Here is an 11,299-nt window from a genome sequence, read left to right as displayed (position 1 = left end):
TTTTGATCTGCTGTTTCTCATTTTCATGAAACAGCTTACTATGTATTTTCATGAAAGTGACAAGGGTTCTATATGTACTCACATCAACATCTTTAAAAAAACGTGTAGAAAATATGACTTTCAATAAGGTTGCTCACTTTGCATAACACATTTTAGCACATGCCGAGTGACTTTTTTCTATTAGTTTATAGCCACTTCCAAATGGTTCTAATAAAACTGTTTTATTTTCTTGATGTTGACAAATAACATCCAGCAGAACTACCTCTTAAGTTACGAGTAATGTATGAACTATAAAGAGGCTGACTCTTTTATTTTTCATTTTTAGATCTTACAATGCCCATCTGTGATAGACACCAATAATATAAAGATATAAATGTTGCATGCCTTCCTCAATTATATCACCAACATACACTGTGTGATGAACAGCTAAAAACTTACCGGAGACCATGTTGATTTTGTTCTCTTATGTGAAGATTTTATTAATAAATTATGGAATATCATCTCTATTACTTGTTCTATCGTATCACTCACACTCCCCCCCCCCCCCCCTTTTTTTTTTACAAATATTGCTCAGCAAAATATCTTTGTTTATGAAACGTATTATGTTCCTTAGTTAATACCATTTTTTTAACATAAATCTCCTTTAATAAGTATAGTCTGCATTTTAATAACATGTAAAAACAATTTTCATCTGTTATACACACACAATAAAAATCTAGTACATTATGACTGATCCTTATGTTGCTTTTTGAAATGATTGACAAGATAACGTTTCTGTCTGAAAGACATACCACAGACTGAACAGCAATAAGGCTTATCCTTTGAATGCACGAATTTGTGCCTCTGCAGCTCTCCAGACACACGGAATTCTCTACCACAAATATCACATGCACAGGGACGCTCACCTGTATGTGTCATTTTGTGCACGAGTAATTCCTGACGTCTTCTAAAACGTCTTTCACAGAAATTACAATTATATGGAAAGATATCAGTATGTGTTTTGGCATGCATATAATGAGATGCTTTAGAACTAAAGCGTTTACCACATATAGCACAAATAAATGGACGTTCCCCAGTGTGAGTTCGTCTGTGGTCATCACAAGTTGCTTTAGCAGCAAACAAAGTACCACAAATATCACACTTGAAGTTCTTGACACGTGCATGGACATCTCTAAGATGACGAGTCAAGCCTCCTGAATCACGGAAACCTTTCCCACAAATGTGACATGTAAAAGGGCGCTCATCAGTATGAATTCGCAAATGCCGTAGGAAACTATCTTTTTGGAAAAACACTTTTTCACAATCACTGCAACGAAAGGACTTTTTATCTTTCTTCTTCACATCATGTCTTTCTATTAAACCTATAATTGGATTTTGTTTTGTTGCTGCACCATTTTGATTTAAAATGTCTTCTTCAGCATCACACTGTAAGTTCAGAGGTGCTCCCACGTCTGGGCTCTCTCCTTTGTCACATTTCCTTTGTTTCTTGGATTCTACTATCTTATTATGCTCAGAGTTGCACAAATTAAGCATTTCCTTGTCTCTAGACTCTTCTGTTATTGTTTGGTGAATGTCCATCTCCATTTCAGGACATTCAGAGTTTGAGGTATTTATTTTGTTAAAATCAGTGGAAGCTACAGTGCTTCCTGTATTTTGAACTTCATCATTTCTCATCTGGCATTCATAACCATTATTTGTTTCACTTATAATATCAGTGGTATTTTCTATTCTGCCGTGACAGGACTTCTGCATAATATATGATTTAACATTGTCTTTTTCAATAGGTCTTCTGAGGCACACATTACCTTCAAGTGCAATTTTGTTTTCATTTTCAATATTTGACCTCTTCTTGAACGTATCACTAATCACATTTGTTCCTCTCACTTCAAAAGAATGACTGTCTGGACAGTAAGTGTTGCACCTGTAAGATAAATTACATAAAAAATATTACAATAACATTGTAATTTTCTTCACCACAACATTCATACGAATATGTGGCATCATGCCTTGCAGTCAGAAACAAATCTGGAGTTGTAATGTAACTGACAATATGAACTCTTGGAAGTTAGTCAGACACCTTAGTTTCTTTTTTTTTTTTTTTTTTTTTTTAACTTTTAACTGCTTCAAGTTTCAATGAACATTTTCAAATAAAACAAATATTGCATAAGCATTCTTAAGACGTCACATAGCTAATCACGCTAAAGTAAAAATTGATGAACCACGGAAACTAGTGCATATTGTACATAAAAAAAAATAAAGAAAACAGGGAGGAATAAACAGGTGTGGTTATAGGATACCTCAGACGTTGTTAGTTCATTTGAGAGATTTCATGCAAATTTCAGATAACTTGTCATGTTGTGCAAAAATAGAAATGTATGTCAGGAAGTTATAACACTCCAACTTTAATAATAAAAAGCATTGATACCTTCCAGACACGACCAACTCATACTGGCAAGCCTTGTTGCAAAAACTTCAACTACAATTTTAAAATTTCAATCATTAAAATTACAGTAACGACAGTCTTCAGAGGCAGTACAGTTCAAAAAAATATCATCATCAGGTGTATAACAACAGAGCATTGACTGCAGTGTAAGTGGCAAAATAAGAAATGAGTACAGTAATGGTCAGGAAAACCTTGTTTAATGGAAAACAATGAGGATGTCGATATCTCCCTCTCCGATGTTTCAAGGGAAACCTCTGCCCACATCAGACATACCACCAAAGAACAGTACCTCCACTTTGATACAGTCCCTGAATCCATGTCAAAAAGTCACTGCCCAATAATATGGCAGTCATTACAACAGAAAGAATAGATTGCTACTCACTTTATACAGGAACTGTTGAGTTGCAGACAGACACAACAAAAAGACTGCTATACACTGGAGCAGCTTTCTGCCAAAAGGCCTTACAAAGTAGGAAACACATTCACACATATTCACACAAGGGCAACTCACACATGTAACAACTGCCTCTGACCACTGAGGCCTCAGTGTGAGCAAATTTGTGTGTGTACCCTACTTTAGAAGAAGGCCTTTTGGCAGAAAGCTCAAATCTATCAGTCTTTTTGTTGTGCCTGTCTGCAAATCAACATCTCTTTCATATGGTGAGTAGTAATCTATCCTTTTCATAATATGTCATTATCGCAATTATTTCATCTTGGATTTTCCACTGTGTTAATTATACAAGTATATGGATAAACTTACCAGAGTGTTCAAAGGCTGCCAAAATAACAGATCCAGACCTACTGCACCATTTCTTGTATGATATTGACAAATCTGTCACCACAGTGACCCAGCACTTTATCATCAAATATTAGCAAGGCATTGAAAAACTAAAACAAAACCTTTGTTAGGGTTTCAACTGTCTTTTCTTGTACTCTATGCCACCCCTGATCCAAATACTCCATCTTACATGTCTCCTCTGTGGATGGTCCAGGTCCCAAACCTGTCACATACTTGTACCTATTATCTCCTGCTACAGCCATTATAAGGGATTTCCTATCCAATCAGAGGTAAAGTTGTTTGTTCGCCATCAAGCATCAGCTATGTTCCACTATTGTTGTTAAGTTCGAGTGACAACTAATAATGCATGATTGGCCACTGTGGTTAGCCACAAACATTTGACCACACAGTTGCTGTACATGTTACACACTGTAACACCAATACATGTACCTTTGGATCATTCCCTAAGCATCAGATCCTCTGAACTGTGCAGGAGGGAACTTCCCCTCCAGCACATCTTCCATTCTTACTACCCATCCTCAGCAGCTCCCTTCCCCTCATACTTTCTTTGACAGACTGTACTCAGCTCTCCCCTGTGCCCCCCCCCCCCCCCCCAGCTCTCTCTCTCACCCTCTCACCCCCCCTCTCTCTCTCTCTCTCTCTCTCTCTCTCTCTCTCTCTCTCTGTGTGTGTGTGTGGGGGGGGGGGGGCAGACATCGAGGGGGGGCGGGGAGGGGAGGGGGGAAAGAGGGGGGGATAGAGAGAGAGAGAGAGAGAGAGAGAGAGAGAGAGAGAGAGAGAGAGAGAGAGAGAGAGAGAGAGAGAGCACTTTTAACATTCTGCCCTTTGAATTATACCTAAATTGGCATGGGGTAGGGGAAGATGTATACTGTCATTTGTTACAAATATGAACTAGTGGGACTTTTGTCTTGTATGGGGGGGGGGACTGTTGTCTTGTATGATATTAATATAACACAGCACAAAACATACTAACACTATCAAGGAACTGCAGCCTTTCGAAGTTTATTTGTGGAAACAACATACTGCAAGCTCTAGACAGGGCTGAATCCGAAGCAACACTACATTTTATAAACATTCAATAACAAGCCATTAAACCTGATAATGGAGGACATGTTTGTTTGACGATATACACTTTCTTTGCATTTTACAAGATACATTCTTCAATCACTTGGGTACAAGCACCTTCATGTCCATGGAATATTGCTCAGAAAATTCTGTCGCAATTCAGAAATGATGAGTGGTGCATTGTCTTACTGAAAACACACTGTGAGGTGTTGTAAGCAGTCACCTAGTTGAATGTAATTTGTCAATAGGTTCCTATTTAATTACCTGCTGAGAAACAAAGGAAAATATATCAATGACCTCATTTCATCTCATGAAATCATCCTTCACATGGGAATGCTCCACAACCTGCCTGAATTGTGTGCTATTGTCAAGAGAGATTCACTAACTCATGCTGTTTTCAATGCACAGGGTGAGGCAATCAAATGGGAAGATTTGAGGACCGACTGGCTGCTGTGGTGGGGGTTATGGGAGTGGGGGACTGGCCTTGGGCCTGTAGACAGGTAGAAGTTTCAGTAGCCATGGAGCATTGGTCTAATGTGCAGTGTTCATTTACTGTACAGGTGTATTACAAAAATTATGATAATTTTGTTGGAGCTTGACATTCTTTCCATCAAAAGTTTAATTTAACCCCATGGGATCCCATGCCACCGCTGTCAATCTTTGGTTGAAAAATTTTTAAGCTGCTAGTAGCACTACAAAGAAGAGAGGTGGTAGTGTAAAAACAAACCAGATCCAACAGAAATTGATCATAAGTATCAAGCTTTACAAAGATGTCCATGAAAATCAGCTAGACAGCACAGCACAGAACTTGGTCTCAGAAATCGATTAGTGATTAGTGAAGAATTATCTGCACTACCATCCATACAAGATGCAAGAAGTGTAGGTCCTCCAACCTCAAAATTACAGTAACCACTTATGCTTTTACCAAGTGATGTTAAATGTTACTGGAGAAAATGAAGGGAGAGCACAACATATTGATGACAGACAAAGCTCACTTTCACATTAGTGATTTTTTAATGAGAAGAACTTTTGATACGGGCCCAATTAAAATCCACACCACCTCCATGAAACCCCTCTCCATTCAGGAAAAGTAATGGTTTGGTACACAATGTCATCTTGGGCGATAATTAGACCTGACTTTTGAATTTGAACATGATAATGGCAAATTGTAAACACTCAGCTGACACATTCCTAACCTTTTTTTTTTTTTTTTTTTTTTTTTTTTTTTTTTTTTTTTTTTTTTTTTTTTTTTTTTTTGCTGAACTGTGATCCAAATGAAGAAATATTTTTCCATTAGGATGGGGTAAGTAGACTTGCATTTTCTGGTTATCTCGTCAGCAGAAATGGTGATATTCCATGGCCTCTCAATTCCTCAGGTTTATTGGCTCCAGAAGTTTTCTTTGGGGTTACATCAAGTCAAGAGTTTTCCAGGAAAACCATGCAAGAACCAGAGACAATACAAATGGATCAATTCACCACGAAACAAACAACATTCCAGCAGAAAACTATGGAACATCATGGGTGGATTCATCCCCAGACTCTGGTAATATGTGAAAAACCAAGTATGAAATATGAGTGATACCACATTCAAAATTTGATAACTTTCAACATAAACTATTAATTTCCACCCATGTGCACTAGATTCATGCAAAAAATTTAAATTTACAGTTTGTGTGATTTTTTAAATCTTCTCATTTGGCTGCTTTGTCCTGTATTTGATCCCAGTTAACGATGTGTATTCTACCAGGGTCATCAGCCTATGGTTTTTTAAATATTTGAAGCTGCCAATAGCAGTGTCTGTTTCGTACAGGCTGCTCACTAGATGTGGTTGTCCAACACTGAATTGGTGAGTGATTTGCTCTACTATGGCCTGTCCATCCACTTTGCCAGAATGATATAAAGTTAATCATGGCAGCAACAGTTCTCTCTGGAATGAGATAATCCTGGTTTACTCTGGCTGCAGAGGCACTTGAAAAACCGGTAGCCAACCAACACTGGAGACAGTGTGTTTCATGAATTTAGCATACCCAATATACTTGCAATAAAATGCATTGGTATCACAATGTCTTGCCCATCCTTAACTCATTGTCATGTTGATCCACAATAGAAAGCGTGGCAACATCCCATCCATGTGATACTATAGTCACCATTATGACAAGCTAGTACAATTTCTCGAACAAAGCAGCGATTGCTAATACAACTACTGCAAGGATAGATACAAACTTTTGGCATACATCACTTCACGTGTTTCCAAAGATGCATACACAATGCCCTGTGAATACAATAGGAATGTTTCTCACGTGTCTCTTGAACTTATTTGCCATTGTTTCAACTTATTAACAAATTTTTGATCATCTGCACCCTCCCCATGTCTGAGAAAACTCATCTTGTTGATTTTAAATATCAAATAAAGTTCATTATTGCTGTTATGAGACTCTTTTAAATGTTATTTTTGTAATAAATCACATTTAGATGCAACAACAGCTATCAAACTGAAATCCTTCATCACTGTTCTTCTTCTGGTTGTCACTAAAGTCAAAAGCTCACTAGTAAATGTAACTAACTCTAGATCTTCAAAAGGCATGATAACCTTTGCCTATAAAATTATTTATTGACCATGATGACCTCTAAAGGATTTTACACAACTGTGAACTCCAGTTATGAGTCATTAACCAGTTATAGTTTTCACACTAAAGATAATAGAGGATGTAACAAAATTTTATTCAATCAAAAAAAGCAACCAAATCTTGTAATGAGAAATTCATTCAGTACAGAAATCTAAAAAATAACATTGCCCAACTGTTCATCCAGATTAGGTAGGGTTTGAATACTGTACACGCTTCATAGATCTCCACTTTTAACAAATATTTTAGTGCAACATATGTAAGAACGAAAATACAACTATGTATCAATTATTAATAATCCAGTCCTTGTATTGTTTACATATTAATGAGTATGACTGTATATTTTATTCTATTCTAGAAGTCATTCTGTATTATTACACGTTATGAAAATTGTGGTAAATAAACAGTCTGTACATTTATTGTTCACATTTGTTCTTTATTGTGTCTGATTCTGAGGTATTACAATATTTATTAAATTGATATAGTTTTTTATATATTTTCAAAGTCCCTCACTGAAACTTCTTGTGAGTATTGAGATGTTTCGTCATGTCGTTCTTCTGAGCAAATGCTTTCCCACACTCTGGACATGGATAAGGTTTCTCTCCAGTATGAGTACGTATATGTACCACAAGATGAGGCCTGCGCCGGAAAGTTTTTGAACAATATGTACAGGAATGTGGCCGGGCATCTGTATGGACAACTTGATGAAGCCTATGTTGTTGTTGTGTCCGAAATGTCTTTGGGCAGTACTGGCAAAGGAATGGCTTCTCACCTGTATGAATTCGAGAATGATTCAGGAGGGTGGCTTTTGCAGTGAAGCTTCGATGGCACACTTTACAAATAAAATCCCTTACACCACCATGAATAGTACGAATATGTCGGTGTAGGGCCCCTGACTGGGCAAATCTTTTCTCACACTGGGAGCATTGCCATCTCTTTTCACCTGTGTGACTTATATTATGCAGCAGCAAGAGCTTTTGGCTTTTGCACACTTTGAAACAAACACCACATATAAATTCTTTACCTAGTTTTTTCACGTGAGTTCTCCTTTTGTTAGGCTTTCGGGAACAGCCTTTACTCAAATGACGAGACAAATGTGATTTTCGTTTATAACAGGTGCCACAAAGAGAGCATTCAAATGGTCGATCTTCACTATGGCTGATATGGTGTTCACTTAGATCTTTCTCATGCAAAAAGAGCTTACCACAAATTTCACAAATATTGGGAGGGGATTCTGGGTGTTGCCGCTTGTGTTCTAGAAGTTCTGCCTTGCGACAAAATTTCATTTCACAAATTTCACATTTTAGTTTTGCCTTCAATGTACCAAAATGACTTCTCATATGCTGTTTAAGACTTGACTTCAACTTGTAACTTTTTCTGCAAAGTGTACACACAAAACGGTTGTTTGTTAAAGTAAGCGGATGAGAAAATGGCCCTTTCCCCATATTTTTACAAGAGTCCATGTGTTTTCTAAGTGACAGTGACAACCGAAAGCTTTTCCCACAATATCTACAGTAAAATGGAGTAACACCAGTGTGAATTCTCATGTGAGTCAGAAACACAGCCTCATTTCTGAATTGTTTTCCACAGTGTGGACATGAAATAATTTTCCTTACTTGAACTAACTTAGAATGACACTTTCTACCACTTTTACCAAGTTGACTTTTAACACATTTGAAAATAAAGAGGGGTTGACTCACTACTTCTCTTTCTCTATTTTCTTCACTGGTACTCTGTTGAACCACATAATCTGATTTTATGTAGTTGTGATCATTCATGGCAGTGTCATTCTCTGTAGCCACTGTACCATTTTCTATTAGTACTTTATCTAGTGCATTTATTCCATCACATTTTCTAGCCAATGTTGCATTTTCTGTGATGTGTATATCTCCTTTCTCCCCAGTAACATCACATAGATAGTATTCGTCTTCTCCACCTTCTGTTGCAACATAGATTGAATAAATAAGTATTCCATTAGTATCTGATACCACTGAACTTTCTCCTACAGTTAACTGAGCAGCTGCATTATCCTTTCCCTCTCCTTTGATTACTGCAGATTCATCAACAGTTGGTATCTTCAGTTCTCTTGACCTGCAACACAAGGTGTGCAGTGCTGTTACAATGATGGTAAATCACCTAATGCACAAAATTTTAACTTCGTATATGTTACATTAAATGTCACCATCTTTTATTATCTGCCTGCAAATCATACTTTATGAGCACATTGTTCACACACACACACACACACACACACACACACACACACACACACACACACACACACACTGAGATCATCAGAAGATCTAACTGAAGCAAATTATAAGGCACTCACTCACCACCATTCATGTTGCTACTGTCCATTCAGAAAAAACCACTCTCTACCTATCAGAAAAGTTGAATGAAATGGGCCCAAATTCCTTTAAACGCTCAGTCTCTGAGGGTTAAAACGTGGATTCTTCTTCGAGGCTCAAGAGAGTCTAAAGAATGCCAGTAACTGTCACTGAGAACTCACTGCCAGAACAACAGCATTTACCTGTCTGGACAAGAAATGTAAGTCATCACTTGGAACTTTCTTTCTTGTTTTCTGTCAATTGCCTTGTCAATCTGTCATCCTCAAGCCATTTATGCTTCTTATCCCTCTCCTTCATATATCATATATGACTCTACTATTTTAAGCAGCAAAATATGAGAGCTATTCAGAAAATAGATTACACTTTGGTATAACTAAGCACAGGAAAAAAATTGTGACACTTAAATACTAGCTTTTAAGATATCTCCAGACGAACTTAGGCACTTTTCACTGCAGTGAACAAGGTTTAAATTACTTTGTCATAAAATTCAGCTGCATGAAATTTCAACAAGTTGGTTTGAGACTTCAACCAGTTAGACAAGCCCTCCCGCAGTTCCATCTCATCATCAAAGCACTGTGTTGCAAGCAAGGTCTTCAATGTTGGAAACACATGGTAGTCACTGGGTGCAAGATCCAGACCGTACGGCAGATGAGGAAATATATCCCACTTAAAAGCATTGAATACCTCTCGAGCATGATTTGCCTTGTGTTGTCAAGCATGGTTGTGAAAGAACATAACTTTTGAGCTTAACTTTGTGGTTATTCCGAATCGCTCTTCTTAAGTTTTCCAAAGCTTTACAATACCTCACAGAGCTTTTTATTGTGCCACACTCAAGAAAATCAACAGGAAGCACATCTTACCTGTCTCAAAAAAGCAGTCATCATAATCTTTCTTGGAGACAGTGTTTGCAAGAATTTTCTCATTTTTGGGGGGTTTTTGTGTGCCTCCACTCCACAGATCTGGTGTGCAGTTCACTTGTTTGACTCAACTTTCGTCTCCAGTTATGACTCAGTCAAGTAATGAATCACAATCTCTTTATAAGAATCCAGAAATGTCAGTGACATGGCCACTTGCTGGTTCTTGTGGTTTTCTGTCAAATTTTTTTTTACCTATCTTGCACAAATTTTTTGATAGTCTAGCTTCTGTACAAAAATTTTATGCAACAAACATTGTGAAATTTGAGGAAAACCAAATGAGATCTTCGTCATTATTAAGTGGTGGTATTCTTGAACCTTCCATTGACTTCTGCAAGCAGTTCATCAGTCACAATGGTTGGTCATCCATCTTGCTCTTCATTGTGAATATTAGTTTGGCCACTTTTAAACCTAATGCACCATTGGCACACTTCATCTTCAATGATTATAATGTTTCTGTGCACTTCACACAGTTTCCAATAAATTTCAATTAGTTTATGGTTTTTTGGTAACAAAAACCTTATTACCAACCGCACTTCACAATTTTCAATTAAGGCACACGTATAAAACGTCTACTACAAAATAACATGAAAAGACATGAATGTCTCACTGGTATGGCTGGAAGCCAACTTCGTGGATAAAAGTTCAGATGGCACAACAGTACCAGCCATACCCATTGTTGCTGCAGGTGAAAATGTAATCTACTTCCTTGATATTCCTCATACAGTGAATATTCTGACACCCAAATGTAAAGCCATCAATCCCTTTTTCTTCCACTTTTACTTTTCCAAAACTGGGTCTAATTCTACTCCCAGCTATCAAAAGCCAGTAACAGTATATGGTTGTAAATTGGGTATAAAAAGTCGTGGCAGAATGTAACTAATTTATGAATAATGCTGAATAGTAGCAAAGTTGAGTTGTTTGGAAGCTACCAGGCTTGGTGGAATGTTGAAAATATTAATTCTGCCTTACTATCACTATAATTGGAAGAATTCTCTTTTTACAATAACATTAAACCTGAAGAGATCAGAACAGGTATCGACTCGACATCAGTGTCCAGTTATTTGAGTGCACAGGTACCACTCTAGTAGTTAGCTATGATA

The 11,299-nt window shown here is 37.3% G+C and overlaps 1 protein-coding gene across 1 annotated transcript in view; it reads right to left on the bottom strand.

The window, feature by feature from the left end:
- Positions 1-589: 589 nt before the first annotated feature.
- Positions 590-11,299, bottom strand: part of LOC126091660 (zinc finger protein 585A-like) — a 100,961-nt gene continuing 90,251 nt past the window's right edge. The window contains exons 5-6 of the mRNA XM_049907084.1: positions 7,445-9,022; positions 590-1,921 (exon numbers count right to left, since the gene is read on the bottom strand). Of these exons, the coding sequence (XP_049763041.1) occupies positions 724-1,921; positions 7,445-9,022 (2,776 nt within the window). The 3' untranslated portion in view covers positions 590-723. The remainder of the gene's footprint in view (positions 1,922-7,444; positions 9,023-11,299) is intronic.

Source organism: Schistocerca cancellata, chromosome 1 (genome assembly GCF_023864275.1).
Source record: "Schistocerca cancellata isolate TAMUIC-IGC-003103 chromosome 1, iqSchCanc2.1, whole genome shotgun sequence".
NCBI classification, from domain to species: Eukaryota; Metazoa; Arthropoda; class Insecta; order Orthoptera; family Acrididae; genus Schistocerca; species Schistocerca cancellata.
This window is presented reverse-complemented; position numbering and strand designations above follow the sequence as displayed.